Source organism: Falco punctatus (genome assembly GCF_963210335.1).
Source record: "Falco punctatus genome assembly, chromosome: 13".
Classification (NCBI taxonomy): domain Eukaryota; kingdom Metazoa; phylum Chordata; class Aves; order Falconiformes; family Falconidae; genus Falco; species Falco punctatus.
In genome coordinates this window covers 19,446,249-19,463,221 of record NC_137593.1, presented here as the reverse complement: position 1 = coordinate 19,463,221, position 16,973 = coordinate 19,446,249, and the positions used below count along the sequence as shown (strand labels likewise).

At 41.7% G+C, this 16,973-nt stretch overlaps 1 protein-coding gene across 6 annotated transcripts in view; it reads left to right on the top strand.

The window, feature by feature from the left end:
• The window catches only part of NYAP2 (neuronal tyrosine-phosphorylated phosphoinositide-3-kinase adaptor 2), a 151,802-nt gene that overhangs the window by 124,379 nt on the left and 10,450 nt on the right, over positions 1-16,973 (top strand). The window contains exon 6 of one of the 6 annotated variants that reach the window (XM_080409936.1): positions 4,505-7,507. The exons of the other annotated variants lie outside the window; for them this stretch is intronic. Coding sequence (XP_080266062.1) covers positions 4,505-4,540 — 36 coding nt within the window. The 3' untranslated portion in view covers positions 4,541-7,507. Of the gene's footprint in view, positions 1-4,504; positions 7,508-16,973 lie in introns of those variants that run through there. 6 annotated transcript variants of the gene reach the window in all.

Sequence of the window (16,973 nt, the reverse complement as noted above, 5' to 3'; positions counted from 1 at the left end):
GGGGCGGGGGGCGAGGGGCGAGGGGCGAGGGGCTGCCTGCGGCCCGCAGCGCTGCGCTGCCCGGCAGCGCGTTACAGCACTGCGCCGCTGGGGCCCGCCCCGCCCCGGGGCCCATGGCGCCGCCTGGCGGGCGGCCGCGCCGCTGCCGCGCTGCCCGCGGAGCGGGGCTCACCCCGCAGCCAGGCCGCTCCGGCTGCCGCTCGGCGCTGCCAGGGCACAGCGCACGGGGAGGGGGGCCTGTTCCCGTCCTGCAGGAGCTTCATCCGAATTTTCTAGGAGAGGAATTCTTGAGTTTAAGAAGGGTGGTGTGGGTGTGCTGCGGTGGCTTTTCTCTCCGCGCTGGCTGGGGCGGTGGGTGCTGCATCAGGGAATTGCAAGAACCGGTGCAGGAGCTGCTGCGCGGTCCCTGCCGGTGCCAGCTGCAGTGCGCTCCCGGGCTGCGGCCCTGCACAGCTCTGCGGGTCCGGGGAGGCGCGCACCAGCCTCACCTGCTGCATCCCGGGGTCTTCCACACAGCAGCTGCGGTTAACGTCTTGGTTAAGACTCAATATTTAGGTGATCCAATTAAAACACGTGCGGTCTACCGTGGGGAGAAAAAAATCCAGCGTTAAAACTGGTGTGAGACTTTCTCTTCAAGGCAACTATTACTTAGTTTTGTGCTGTAGCTGCAAAATCCTGAGCACATGTTCTAACCGTTCTGTTTTAAAACAAAAGAATGATGGAAGGGGAATGCGACAAAGGAGAAGCTGGGAGAGAGATTTAGCTGCTCTCCACATGCATTCTTAGAACATGTGGTTTAAATGCACTATAAACTCATTGTAAGAAATTTACAAAACTTCAGAGAAATAATTTAGAGTTTAATTTGGACAAGTACTGAGTACTCTTTAGCAATGCAGCTACATATTTGTCTCATACCTAAGTTTGTTAATAACTCTGTACTGGGTTAACTAAGCACCACAAGCCCAGCTCTTAATGTCTCTAGCCTTAGCTGTGTATACAAAGCATATTATAGCCCTTGTGTGCCTTGTAAGCACTGTGTTCGTCCTCCAGTTAATGAATGCAAGAAAGGTAGTTTGTTGCTATTATGGCTATAATTATTTTTGAAGGCATGTAGACAAAGTACTTCCCCAATGAATTGACATTGTCATGCTGTAGTTGGCAAATGTGCATCTGAAAGCGTATGGGATCTATGCTACTCTGTGAGCATAAAGAAAGCGTCTGTGCTCTTTTATTATTCTCAGCTTAAAGTTGCCGTTTTCCCCAGCAATACTGTACAAGAGTTCAAAGGAGTCAGTAAACACTCTGTAGGCGCTGGGCTGCATAGCAGGGCTGGGCTCCTGACTGCTGCATTTAATGAATTCTGCTGCTGAAAAATGAGCACCTATAAATCAAGATCCACTGCTCCGTATCAGAGCCCAGCAGTCTGGTTTTAACTTCCCGTATATGACAGAAATACAGTCATTGCAGGTGGGTGCAGAACTCTGTATGTTCAAGTATTCTTTCATCCCATTTGAACACTAGGGAAATGGTAACAAAACAAAAACAACAAAAAGTGTGCTAGTAAGAGGATTCATGGCTGCTACATAGCATCAACCCATGTCATCGCTCAGTACTGTAAATGTTTGCTAGATGCACTCCTTGGTGAATCACATGCTAGTCTGAAACTAGCATCAAACTGTAGTGATTCTGCTTTTGTGACTCTAGTAAAGCAGAAGGATTTGCAATAAAAGAACCAACTTCTGTTGTATTTCCTTTCTGTCCAAAGGGAAAAAAGGATCCCCCTGGGCTGCTGGTTAAAGATCTCAGGGGAGATACAGTCCCAATTTCCTATTCAAAGGGAAAATCAAACTACTGTCCTAATTGCCACTGTGGTATGACTTTCTCTGTCCCTCTTTTTTTCCTCTTATTTTCAAAGTTTTGAAAGTCTATTGTGTATTTTGGATGTAGAATTGCAAAACATATGAAACAACTCATGGGATGTGGCAATTGTGTTCTTCTCCTCCTTGTGTGTAAATTCCAAGTGTTCCACTTCAGCCAGTGCAATGCCTCTGAGATCTCTGTCTCTGTGCTGCTGGAGCCAAGATTATGGTTGTTCCTTCTTGATACTTGATCTTTTTCTTCATTCAAAATGTATGTCCACAGTGTGGGAACAGTCCCATGCCTCTCGCTCTGTAATCAGAGTCCCATGGGGTTTTGGTCTGGACTTTCTATACACTATTTATTGCTTTGGATGGTAGCTTCTATTTTTGCCTGTGAAGCTATTTCCTTAAAGGGACTTAATTACTCCTTATGTTTAACCATCACCTTTAATAAAGCTTGGGATAGTCGCTGGATCCAAAACCTGCTTAATGTTGGCCACTAGGATCTACCACAGTAACATCTGTGGTGGTGTCTAAGAGTCGCAGTTAAAAATAAGGTCCCCATGTTGGTAGACAATGTGTGTAGAACAAAGACTGTTCTTCCCCAAGGATATGTAACTCAGTGTAAAATATGAGAAAGTAAGCAGTTGCAGATGGGAGTAGATTGGTAAATATGTGACTGTCAGGAATTGCTTAAGCTTCGGTTTATGTGAAATTAGAAAGTGCAAAAACTATTTGGGGTGCAATCTACTGTATCTTTGACAGTAATTTTAATTAGTTTTATGTGCCACTAATACTATGAAATGCACTTGAATGTCTAAAATGAGAAAACCAGATAAATCTTCCTAGGAACATTTTACAAATGATGTTTCTCAAATGGCCCTTTCATGGAGAAGTCCTGCTCCTCCAGTGAAGTGTTTAGTATCTGTGTAGGTGAAAACAAATGAATGTAGGTATAGACTGAATTTTGTGGATGCTGGTTTTGCAAATATCTGGGAGGAGGAAACTCCTCGGGGTCCTACCTGGGAGGATGGACAAGCATGGAGGAACCCATGGTGGGGTACAATGAGAAACCCCTGGCACAAGCACTTCATTGACAGGACATGGGCCAGCTTTACATTGGGATGACACCTGGATTTGACCAGCATGTGGCCTCAGTGTTTTTAAAAATCTGAATCATACACAGCCATAGGATTTTGCCTTTTTGTACAGGCTGAATGTTCACAAGAGTCAGGGATGAGTCACCGCACTGACTGCCACCACCTGGAAAGAGGTGCAGGGGCGTGAGCTGTGTCCTGAAATGTCACACAGCCATCGGGGGAGTTTGCACTGCTGGAAGTCGGTGAGAGTTTGGATTTCCGAGGATGCTTTTATGCCTTTACAAAGTGCAGCAGAGCCCCAGGGCCACGAGAGGGAGCGGTTGGATCACTTTAAGCAATTCCATTTTTCCCCTGCAAGGACAAATATCTTGCACGCACGAAGGCAAAATTCTGCTGTCGCCAGTCCAGCTAAATATGCTGTCAACATTTTGGATGAGAGGAACAACAAGAATGTTAATGCTTTAGGGAAGGCTCAACATTGCATTGTGTTGAGTTTCAGCTTGAAGCTGGTCTTACATAATCAGTGCATGGGTCTCGAGCAGTGCAAATCGTTTCTAAATATACAAATACATAATATTAATTGAAAAAGAAAGAAAGAAAAGCAAACGCAAACCTTGAAGTGGATGGAATTGCCACATCCATCATCCCTCACCTCCAAGGCATGCCTGACTGATTGGCATGAGAAGCAAATGTGTCAAAGCTGTCTTCTGTTGGCAGACAGCCCTGCTGCTGCTGTCCCAACATCTTTTCTTCAGCATCCAGCTGGACTGGTCGTGCAGCAGAAGCAGGTCACTGCCTTGCTGGCTCCTGCTTTGCCAGCACTCTGAGTTAAGAGTGTGAGGGAGTGCGTGCTCGGCAACCCTCGCACTGCCACAGTGGGCTCTGGTTCAGGGCACGGGGGATGCTAGGCAGAGGCAGACCTTGGTGCACGCCACGGTCGTGGTAGGTCCCAAGGCCCAAGCATGGCTTTGGGATTTGGCTTTTTCTCCTCCATACCTCGATAAGATGGGTTTTAGGCACAGAAATGATGTGTCAGGGAGGAGCAGTGACAGGTGAGAACAGGTCAGCTGTAGAAGTAATGCCACAGAAAGTGGGTATCAGACACAGTAGCAGTGACCAGCCTCTGAGCACCAGACCTAGGGTTGGTGTTCATGCCTTTCCTCACCTTCGAGTGCTGGCTTGGATGCCGCTGTATCAGCTGGGATGGGAGAGAGTGGGAGGAAGAATATTCCATTCCCTTACTCTGATCTCTTCTTGTTCTTGCACAGGCTTTGTAAGCTTGCCAGCAGAGTACACAGGAAGAGACTAATTCCCTCACAGGAGTTGTTGAAACTTTCAAATACAACAATATTCTGAAAAAGAATGCAATACAGCACTTGTGAGGGTTTTCACTTCCCTCTCAACACTTTTTGGCTGTCTTTACCTGGTTGTTTCTCAGGTTGGGAGCTACAATTTCTTTAAAAGGCGTAGAACAGGCATAAGAAGATGTCATCTGCATGGTCTGTGGTTTCAGGGGGTTGGTGATGTGGTGCCTGTTTTTTACAGAATTGGGGCAGTGTGTTTCACTACTTTGGAAAATAGTCTCACCTCAACAGGGAACTACATGGAGACAGGTACTGCAGCCAGTGCAGCACGATCTGGGTGGTTGTTCACTGGAGGGTGAGGTACCCTCCAGAGCCCCTGGAAGTTGGTGAGAACTGTGTCCTGCTGGAGCCTGAGGGCTTGGACATGGGGGCAACAGCCAAGCATGGCCTTCATACCTAGACCTTTCTGTTGAGAGTCAGACTTGGACACGGGTATGTAGCATTTAATATGACATACATAGAAGTTAATAAGTAATATTTCCAATAAAAGACTTATGCAGGTCGATGAGATGGGGAGATAGATGCCTTGAAAGTCTTACAGCATCACTGGACAAGTGTCCTCAGCTGTAGCTCTTGCAGAACCCTGAATCAGTGAGATCACTGTCCTGCCCTGCCTACAACAAGAAACTAAGAATTACTTGGAAGTTCTTCATCTCATTTTCAGCTGCTTTTACAGCACTGTACATGGTTCTACTAAAAACAGGTAACAACTTCCCAGTAATACTAAACAAATATATATATATATATAATGTAATTTATATGAAATAATTTCAGTCCAAACATCAGTAAGTTGCCTATATAGGAATTTAATTTGGTGGCTTTCCTTCCTCTTCAGGGAATCTGTCTTTGAGCATTTCTCATAAATCTACTTATTCTCATCTAAAACTTTTAAATTCATTTCAAAACTTGTTCTGAGACTTCTGTGTGCAAACAATTAGTTTAGTCATACTAAGAAGGATGCAGTACCAGAACAATAGCAATTGCTAAGTTTATTTCAAATGGTCTTGCAACCACTATCAAAGACATTGTGCCTTGGTTAAAAAAATATTCAAAAAAACCCACAAACCCCAGAAGCATGCAATTTCCCCACCTCCCCACCCCCCCCTTTCTGTGTGTATTTATGTTTAACTCAGGGCAAGAATTTTATAATATTCTTAAAGGAAAAAATAGAAATAAAAGTGGCATGAATTCATGAAAGCATGGGTTTATATATAGGCATTCTCTGTAAATGAACCAAACATTCTGTATTCTAGGTAGAACAACCTTATGTGTCTGCTCATATGCATTTCAGTTACCTCCATGCACTCCCACTTGCCTTACATTTTTCGTATACGAACTGAATGTATTGTTTCTGTTTCTGTTGGGACTTTGTGTGCCTGATGCATAAAACACAGAGCAGCAAGGTTTTCCCCACCGTCTGCGTTAAGTCACAAACCATCCACGCTTTGTTCTCATGGCTGTCATCATTTCACCAGAATCTTTCGGTGTTTGTATAGCCTTATACAGTATATTGCACTTACTGTACCTGTATAGTATCTTGTCTGTATACTGTATGCACATGAATATGTATATTCACTCATGTATGTATGTATAGTATGTTTATATATCTCTGTATATGTATGTGTGTTCATAGTCTTTCACTAGAAATGTGTGGCTATTCATATACATTATGTGTATGCCGATTATAAAAAAATATGAATGCCAGCACCCACTTTTGATAACCTACTTTTATTCTCATTTTGTCTTGTTAAACAATGAAAATAAAAATGTCATGTATTTTAAATGAGAACTTTAAAAAGTTATTATTTTTACTAATTTAAAAGTTTCCAGTTCTTCAGAAAAATTATTTGAACTGATCCAAAATTGCAAAGGTATCTGTGTTTCTCATGACAGTTTTCTGTGGTTGAAAAATGTTTGGTAACAGCCCACACTGCAGTTTTGTTTCTCTGTATCTAACGCTGCTCAGGTGCTTCTAGGTTTAGAAATGCCCTTAACCAGCCAGACTCTTGTGCTGCAAATCCCAACTCTATTCACATAAGGGACTTGCAATAAATAAATCTAGAGGGTGATCCATGTCTATAACATCTTGCACATAAATGCTGGATGTAGAAGGGCCTCAGGTGGGAAAGAAACATTTCTCCAGTGCAGGTGAGCCTTAGGAATGAATGAAAATATCATACTTTATGAGTCAGTTTTATGGGAATGTTACAGACACTATTCGTCAGACATCTTGTGCTTTGCTGTCCACAGTAGCATATAATTGCCAATTGATCAGGCATTTATTGAAACAGCTAACAATAATTTATTAGCCCTTTGTAAAATTATTCTTAATCACCATAAACTGTATGTGGGCTCAGTTTTCTGGCCTTGAGGCAGCAAAACACTGGTTTACCTTAAATAGCAAAATATTCCTGTAAATCAAGGGGATGACAGATACATATTTTCAAGTTCAGCATGTGTTTAAGTTTTTCACTGAATTGGAGCTTCAATGATAATCTTACATGTTTCTCTGGGAGGCCTAGGTGAGATAACTTTGCTTCCTTTACAGTTATTTTATCATTGTATTTAGCTTGTCCAGTTGGACTAGTCTTATTGTAAGTTACTGCAGCAGAATGTCAGCAGCTAGCTACTCAGAAAAATCTCAGGAGACAGACCTTTATGCAGGAAATACTAAGGAACTTATAGGATGACAGTGCCACTGTTAGGAAGAGCCTTCACCCCAATTAAAATGGCATAATAGAAAATCCTTTTCATTTTTTAATTTAAAGTTACAGGGTTAAATTCTGACCTCACTCATGTTAACAGTAAATTCCCATTTCACTCATAAGCTATAACTTATGAATTCCCAAGGAATGCTTTTTTTCAACAACAAATAGGATGGGGAAAGGACATATTCCTCCAACGGAGCTTGGTGTTTATGGGCCAGTGGCCTGATCTTAAGCCTTTGCAAGTCAGTGGCAATTAGTGGACTCTTGGGTTTGGTTGGCCATCTCTTTTTTTACAGTTTGGAAAAGCACTTTTACTGTATGCGGTTTATAATCATGATTGTATAATTCACAATAGGAAAGAATAAAAGTGAGAAAAGGCAATAGCAATACGCATTTTTAAAATTAATATTGGTCAGATATAGCTTTTACTTGATTTCTGCGCCAAACTTTAAAACACAAACTTAATCAGAGAAAAACAGCACTTCTGTGGTGGCTGACAATTTGCTTGCTTATGCTACAGGTGATATGTGGGTTAACATGAAGCTGAATATTTTGTTTGCCGTGCATTGTCATTAGCCATTCCTTTTTAGATGGATATTAAAATTTCCTCCCTGCTCTGGATATCTGAACTTGAATTCAACCCACGCTGCTGTTGTAGGCTAAGCCAAGTCACTCCATGCACAGGAGCCTGTGAGCAAAGCCCTGGTTCAGCAGACCAGTGCTCATGGTTTAGTGTGTTGCAGCCTTCTCAAGGAGTTAATGCTGATTCACTGTCACACGCTGTATCAGTGCCATCCTTCCAGAGATTGCCTCTTAGACAGAAAAACAGAAACAAGGTACAAGGAACTGCTGCACCCAATGAATCCCATTTTCTAAAGCATGTGGATGCCAGTCTTAGGTTCTTGCTTGTTCCTCAGCTATTCTGTGTGTCAGGAAACAATGTCTGTATTAGGTTTGGGTACTACATTTTTTAGCAGTTCCTGATATAAATGAAATGGTATGATGTTGCTGTAAGGATAGAGCAGATGTGGCATCTCATACTAAGGCAGGCTCTTACATATCTGGATTCTTTAGAAACTCCCAGTACGCTTTATAACTCTAGTAAATGTTCTTTAACAGCCTTTCAAATTGGAGTCAGAAAATAATCGTAAATGGAGATCTCTGTCTTTTAATCATATTTTTATGCATCTTTAAAAAGGAAGATGCAACCACCTAGAAGAATATAAGCATCTTTGTACACTCAGTGTTGTTTTCAGTCATGCTTTCTTAAATTTCCACCCCCATACAATCAGTACAATACTTGAGAAATGGCATTTAATCTAAGAAAATGATCATTGCCTCAATTTCACCATCAAAAAAGACAAATGTAAGACCATATTTCAAAATTTCTCATCTGTAACACAACTCCACAGTCTGTAACTGAGATATTTGTGTATTTTGATCATCCACCCAATACAAAACAAGAGGAACTGGAGGCACCAGTCCTTTCAATGTTGAAATTGTTGAAAATTCTACCTCCATATATATTATTTTGATTTTTTTTTTAAAATTGCAAAACTATTCTTATGTCCATTTTTTTTGAAAATGCTAGAGAAATACAAAGACTTGGGTGCTTTGCTGGCAAACTGGTGTGCTGATGTTCTTCAGCTGTTACAGCAATAAAGGTTAAATCTTAAGTCCTAGTACTGTCTTCAATAAGAAGAGTGCTGAAGCTGATGTATGTGTTTTTAGCTTGGAAAAAATTAAGTCCAAAAAAATGAGGAAAGTAAAGGAATTTGTGGTGTCCCCACATGTCACATTTTTGTAAATTTAGGATTAGCCTCAATGTTGGCTTTCTCATAGTTCTTGATTCTCCCCAAGTCTTGGTCTTGTTTCCACTCCTTTTCATTCTTCCATGTTCAGTTTCTGGGTTCTTCCTGGCCTCTGTTACTTGACCAGAAGCAGTACCTAAAGCATGCACCCTGCTGCCTTCAGCACCATCGTACATGAGAGTTTTTGCAGTCTGCAGGGGTTGGAACGGGAGGAGGAAAGGATCTTGCTCACTAGCAGCTCTCACTGTTCCATGCCACATCTTAATGCAAAGGGTGATGGGCTGTTTGTCTCAGTTTGACATTTAGAATCTGGCAGTTTTTCAAAATCACCATGATTTAGAGTGAGACACACTAATTACAGGTGTGTTGTACTTGGATGTGGTTACTCAGTCATAGGCAGGGCTAGCTGTAGCAGTCATTGAGGTCACTGCCTCAAAATGTCCTGCTGTTTTAAGTCTGGTTCGTGGGCAGTTAAGGCACACATGCAATGGAGCAGCAACCTCCAGCAAGAAGAAGAGGTGGTGAGACAGGGTTAGTAATCTTTCAAGGAAATCTAGGATATTAGAGTGTTACCCTGCAGGTGTTGTACTGCAAAATGCAGTTAGCAGGTGATCCCTGTATTGCTGAACTCTAGCAAAGTATTCTGTCTGTCCTTTGTCCCTCCTGTGATTGACCTAATACAATATTGAATGTTCCTTTTTATTTTACAGTGAGCGACAGGATGTATCATGGTGGGTTGCTTGAGTTCTGCATTTATTGCTTAGCAAAGGCATAGATTAAGCTTTGATTTTTCATGAGTAATCTCAATAGCAATGCACTATGCGATGATCCACTGCATAAATGAGTTGCATGAGACAACTTTACACGGTATCCCTAATATGAGTTACTTTAGAGGCTCTTATTTTAAACATACTAGCATTTACAGGATGTGTTCACTAACAGTAGATCAAACAGTAGATTCCAGACAGTTGTTGGATGTTTAAAAAAAAAAAGCTTAGATGAGAAGAATACATGTTTCCAAATAAGATAATAATGCAAGGTCAGGAAGATCTATAGCTAGACTGATTGCCAGCATAAAAATGGAAAGCAGGACAGTGAATTTATCATTTAAAGTTTGTTTTATTGATAGCCTCAGCAGTAATCTGAGGATTACCGGAAAACTTGAGGCATAGGAGTATGTGCAGGGCTGGTTCTGTATAAAGTAACTGTGACATTTAGTAATTGGAAGCAATGAATCATGAAACTGGAGGTCTGGAATCAGAGGTGCTGAAGGTTTACTAACCATTTGCTAATTTAATTTGAGGATAATTATTAATTGCTGATAATCTTGAATCTTCAGGAATTCCTGGAGATCAAAGATTCTTTTCAGTTGTTTTTAAGTGGTGGATTAGTCAACCCATTGAGTGCAAGACAATGTAATGTTTTTTAGTGAGTCCTGTTTGAAAAAAATGTGTCCAGAGTGTTCTTACAATAGTGCATCATATAATTAATTAAGAGGTAGAACCATGATTACAGGGGCCTTAGTTTTCATTTTTTTTCTGTAGTAGTAGCATTTGTAAGAAAACATATTTCCAGAAGTTTAGAAATTTAGAGTAATGTAAATCAAAACATTAAACACAGCAATTCAAATGATACAATAGCCCTAAAATGTGATGCATATACAGTTTCATAACTTGAAATAGCTGTCAGTGAATTCTTTTAATGTCAAACATATGGGTAAAATTGCGAAGGGCTCCTTCCCACCCAACTGTTTTGTCAAAATTAAGACTGTGTGCTGGGGGAAATCTTTCCCAAGTGCTTAGAGGGAAAACAGAGATGTTACTTGTGTCCCTTAAAAAGAAGAATTTGTGAAAGGCTGGGAAGGGTAGTTTGTGTAGTACTACTTAGCACCTTGCGTGCGCTTGTGCTTGTGATGCAAGTATGTGAATGCATGGGATCATTCTAATGTGGCTGCTGGCATTGCAGGACACCTTCTAGAAAAAACACTTCAGACACTTTCAGAGAAGAATTTGCAGTTAAGTTATGCAGTGTCCCTGGGGAGCGTTACCATGCACTACGAATTGCTTGGAGAGTGTCTGCTTTCACAGCTCACCTTGCACATCCTGCGTGTTCCTGAACACACTCTAATCACCTTCATATTAATAATCAATTGTTGTTTTGAATTTAACAGTAACAGGAGAATGAGTTAGCAGTACAGAGCTGTGTGAATTACTATCCTGGGCCATATTACGCTGTCTCTCATGTCAATGTTATTGCAGAGTATCTCTGTCAGAGAGAAAGAAGTGACTGCAGATCTAGCCTGTAGTTCTATCCTCACTTACTGACTTTCACAGCCACTGTAAGTAACAGCATTCAGCTGCAGTGCAATGACTACAGCTAATGGTTAGCAAAAGAAATCTTGTCCGACGTAATTTTCCAAGTGCTCTTCTGAAGGCTTTTTAAATCATTTGAGGGTTCTCTTTACTATTTGTTTGAACAAACTGTAATTTCTTGGACCTATGAAGTCAGCCGGTACATTCCTGTTGGCTTCAAATGGGTGAGGATCTTGCTACTCAGATTTTCTGAAACCTGATTCTGGCTGAACTCCTGCCTTGGACAACTCCCTTTTTGTGAATGTGTGCTAAGAGGACCTCCACGTCAAACTAAGAGTATCAGATAGCAGATCGTGAAGTAACTGTTGCTACTTAACATAGCCCTCCACCACTTGCACCCGTGGCACATGACTGCCTTCTAGGAGTGGGATTTCACACCCTCCCGAGTGGAAATACCTTACCCAGCCAGATGTCTGGGACCCATCTGCACCAGGGAAAGTGCCGTCAAGAGTTTCGGTGGGAAAGAGAGTTTGGAAGCTCCTGCCTGAGAACAGGCAAGAGGGAGGGAGTGCCTTTTCCTCCCAGAGGATGGTAAGTGGCTTTCAGAAAGCCTTTCTTCTTCACTTACTGTAGCCTGCCAAAACAAGCCAGCATGCTTGGCTCTGCTGAATGATGTGAGCACTGCACACAGATTGCACTGTTAAGAGATTGCTTTGTGTTTGGATCCAGGAGACATTTTTAATAATCTCCTCCAAATGCTGCTGATATTTTTTATTTCATTGTATTATGCATTGGTTTAAGATCCCTTTGTTGTAGCCTCACATCAGCTATTGAGCTTTCGCTTTAACTGTTGATACACAGTTGTCACAAAGAAAAGGGTATTTGTACGTGACATTCATGGTCACGTACCCGTGATGTGGTTCTCCCCATCCTTCCTGTAAATGAAGACTCAGCCCCTCTGCCCACCCAGCAGGAGAGGGAGGCACTCACAAGGGCCAGAAGAGAACAGCACCTTCCTCAGCCCCATAACCTCTGCAATTTCAGCACAGTAAGTGGGAACCTATAGTATTAGGAAAAATTATGGAAGCAGCACTGAATCATGGGGCTCTCTTACTGCCCAGAGCTTCTGACTTCGCCTCAAACAAACTAGCAACATGAAAAATAGGCAAACCAAGAACTTACCAGCCAAGATGTCATCAGGTTAAACAGCTAACAGGACATGGTGTTGTCTAAAGCCTTCATGTAAACTACAGTGGAAAATATTTTTTTAGGTCATTAAAAGTTCATACAGCACACAAAAACCCAACCCACTCATAGAAGTGTTCAGAGCATGAAATATTGGACAGTCAATTCAAATGTTAGAAAAGTTTCCTCAAAAATGAATGAAAATTGACAGCATTTTCTAACTTCGAGCTACCTACAATATTTAAATATTTCTTCTTCCCTATGGCATTTTTAGCAGCACATATTTTCATGGGCACTTGTGTGAAAATTTATAGCACACCTTTCAGTGCTGTTTCCTGAAATGCCTGTCAGCACCAGGAATTAGCACGACTTTATCCTACCTACACTTCACCCCTGTGGCCTGACTTTGGAGGAGCAGAATTGCTCCTGGCACTTACTCTTCTCTCGTGCTGGTGCAGGCAGGGGTGCAGGGTGCCTGCCTGCCTGGTATGCAGTGGCTCACAATTAAGTTATGTGGGGCTCGATTTGAGACAAGGGGATGTGAGTGGGACTTGCGTAGCATGTAAGTCTTTTTACTGAGAGCATTATCTATCTGTATTTATGTAGCTATTTATGTCACACACAAGCAAGTAAAACTTATCACACCTAAGAGTCCCAAGCCTGGTGCTGAGGATTTTTCCCCTCTATATTTTCAGTCCTGCTCCCAGATTTTTCTTTTCACCCGCTCCTGTTTTTCATTTGGAAAGGCTATGCTACACGGGATCACTTGGTTTGTATATAACTTGGAGGTATCACCATATTTTTTTCAGTAGCGTACATGTGTTCAGTAACTTATGCAGACCTGCTTGTGCCCTGTACTGATGATTGCCTGGTGCTCCTTATGGTGAAAGTTCAGTTCCTGAAGGGCCAGAAAGTCTTATCTCATATTGTGAATAGTCACCAACAAAAAATACAAGATGTTTGCTGCACTTGGTGACCAGAGCTAGCAGGTGTGCAAAGTTGTATCCATCAGCAGTTGCTTAATTGTAATATTGGAGAATAATTTCTTCTTTTTACATCTGTAACTATAACTCTCTTTGCCAAACCAAATTACCCTGCTTAGTTAAGATCAGGGAAAGAACTCTGCTCATTTAGATTTCTTTTTCTTGCTTTAAACACCCATATTCTGAGCACTCTTGTGAATCTGCTGGTGCAGGCTGCCATGACACAGCGTGGACTGAAGCTGCCCAGCATCATTCTGTGGGCAGCAGTGGTGGTGCCTGGGGCCAGGGCAGAGCCCATGCCAGGGCAATAGAAAAAGAAATAGTCTGCTGTGACACCAGGGAGTTCCTGGCAGTGTGAGCCATTGTCTGTTCCCCAAAGCCTGTTTTGAGTTTTCCATGGGATTATGAGCTTTGCTCAGTAAATTCTGATGTGGCAGAGAGCTATGGCATGTACTGACCTCTGGCTCCAGGCCCTGTCCTCTAAGAGCAACTGAATTGTAGATGTTCTGCCCATCAAACCTCTGCTCCAAGACAGTTCTGAGATCTAGCTCAGGTAATCCAATTTAAGCAATATTTTTATTTGTAAACTATTGGGACTCCTACTTATCTTTCTGGAATAATTCAAAATTTCAGTCCTGTGAGGGAAGAAGAAATGAAGACAGGCCCATTGCTCATGGAGGCACCTACAGACCAAAACATGCCGGTTGTGCTTTGCAGATAAGGGAACTAGTTTGTCTAGTTTGTTTCTCAGATCTTTATAAAGCATTAGAACACTCAAAAGAAAAGTTCTTTTTCTACTTAGGTTTTCTTGGACAAAACATTTTGCATTGTTTTGAGGATGTGTAAAGTTGCTTTTTCTCAGTTGTAAGATGGCTTTGTTACTTCTTGTTCTGCGGCACTGCCAACATAGTACCTGAGAGTATGTAACAGACCTTAATAAAATTAATTTTCTATGTTTTGGGAATAAAAGTATCAGAAAAATAAGGCCAGATAGTAAAAGTAAGGTGGCAACATAGAGTGGTTTCTCCTAAGGCCTTCAGGAAAGCTGGTGATTAAAACTGTATAGAAGAATTCAGTTTTGTATAGTGGAAGAATTTTCTTGCTCTTTGTCGTTGATGTTCAAGTTTGGAAGAAGCATTTGCTTTAAAGAAGATTTTTGAAAAAAACCTAGAGAATAATGAATAATCAAAAGGTTAGTGTGTTTAACAGGAACTCATGAGACATCCCCATTTATATCTGCGCTCAGTCATGTTCAGGTGAGAGGATTTATCCAACCACTCTACATTTGTGTATGGTTCCTACACAGCAAGTTATCCTGCAGCTTTTACTGGCTGCTTAGGAGCAAGGATTTCAGCCTGCCTCCAACACTTCCTAGGTGAATGTGCAAGCTTCTAGGACTTCAGCAGATGTTTTCCTTTACTCTCCTGCTCTGCTTGATTTTGAAAAAAAATAGTATCTTAGACCCCAGATAATTTACTGAGTAAAAATTCCATTGAAACAAAAATTAGTTTACAATCAGCAAATTCCATAATTCAAAGGCAATTATGTGACCTAGTACCTGATACATATCCTGGAGTTTCCAGGAGATCCCGCCTCACAATTCCAATATTAGCTGCTTTCTTCCCTTTTCAGTAAGAACAGGCTTTGGGCCAAGGCTGTGGTCAAAACCAACTTTGCTTCTCACGTGCTGTGTCTCATTGGCTGTTACTTCCAGTGCTGATGCTTTTTGTGCCTGTCTGCCTCCATCTACACCTGCAGCCAAGCTCTGACATGCTGCAGTACGTGTACTGTTCCTTACACGCTATGGGGTCTTTCAGGAATAGGAGAGCCATATAAAACTGTATAATGTGTGCATTATAGCTATATAATGTTATGATCACTACTTTTTTCCATATATTAAGTTGTAACATCATTATTTTCTGTGCCTCTCATACTGAACAAATCCCTTCTTATGATACAGCAGTGATGTTGCCAACCTGGTACATGACCAGAGGAGCAGGCTGAAGCCAGAAAGGAGGGAGGGTATGAAAAAAATTAGTACTGGAACTACGTGTGAGCACCAGTCACAGGAAGGATTAGGCCTAAGTCCACAGTATTAAACACGTTAGCTTTAAACACCTCAGTAGCCCTGCTGAAATCATTGAGGGTTACTGCTGCGATTAAACAGCTGGCTTGAGTGCTGGCTTGTGAGCCTTAATGTCTGTAATGTGTCTAGGACACACTGAAAATTTAGTTAACACTCTTTAGGATTTTGTATTAGCAACATGGTTATTGCCATATGTGAAGTTCATTGATCTATGGAGTGGTAACTTCCTCTTAGGTCTGTCTTGCAACTTCAAGAGGCATGCATCCTTGTTCAGTACATTTTTATTTTGTTGCACGTTAACACTATAACTAGGAAAAAACTATCAAATAAAACCCTAACATTTGTTCTCACTTTAAAGCATTTTCCCCCAAGCCTTTCAACATCATATGTGTTCACTTAGACTATTTTAGCAAATGACTTTGCACATACCAGTTCTGCACGTTCATGCTGCACATATCATTACCTGAATGCAGTTACAGGAGAGGAATGTACCATGTGGATGATACTTCTAAGAAGATGCCGATGTGAAGGACTCAGCCTTAAAACAAAAATAACATTAAAAAAATCACAAGTAGTCTTGAAAATCTGTGTCTGGGAAAGTGGAAGAACTCATATTCTTCATAATAAATGATTCACTAACTGCAACACAATATGGTGGCCAGTATAAAAAAGGATTTTGGAGCTGCCTACACTTGGGTTTATTTTAAGGGCTGTTTTGCAGGGGGTGGCAGAGTGTCTGTGTAACTGATACATTTTGCAACACCATTTCTATCTTTGGGAAGCTGCAACTGGTTTTTTAGAGCTTAGCATGTCAAAATCCTGCTTCAGTCCCCTTGGATTCCATGAAGAAGATTAGCTACCAGGAGACACTGTGTTGGCAACGGTACTGTGTGTAGTACAGTGGCTAGAGTGGAGGTGACGTGGATGTAACACCCTCACAGTGTCTGTCGTACATGGTGCAGATGGTCCTTGTGATGCATGGTGACTGGAGCACACAGCATACTGTAAGGATTTGATATTGGCACATGCTCTGTTTACTTACATGATGGGTTATAAAAGACAAGGTATTTCCCAATGCCTAGAAGAGGAAACCCACACTCAAACACTCTTGTCATCAAATCCAGCCCAAAAGCTGGTGTGCAGCTGTGTGTTGTGAATATTTTGTGTAATGAATTGTGTGAAGACTGTGTCCCTGTCCTACCCCACGTAGGAGGACCCAGCCAAAATGAAGACACTGCTGTGTAAGTACTAATGCGTCACTGATGAGTATAAGTTGCAGAAAATCTGCTTCAGGTACAGCCTCATCCAAAGACCTGTGAAGTTGAGCCAGGGGGCAGGGAGGAGTATCTCCGTTTCGTTCGGTGAGTTTTGGACCAGGGCTGCACACACAAGAGAGAAAGTCTCACAGCCGTATCAGGTGACATGCCTCATACCTGCCTGCACCACAGTAAATGTTAGACTTTTCCTTAATTGAAAAATAAGTATTTGATTAGGAAGAGCAGGCACAACAGGCTTCCAGAAGACTTTTATCTGAGCCGTTTGGAAGGACACTTTGCAGATATGTT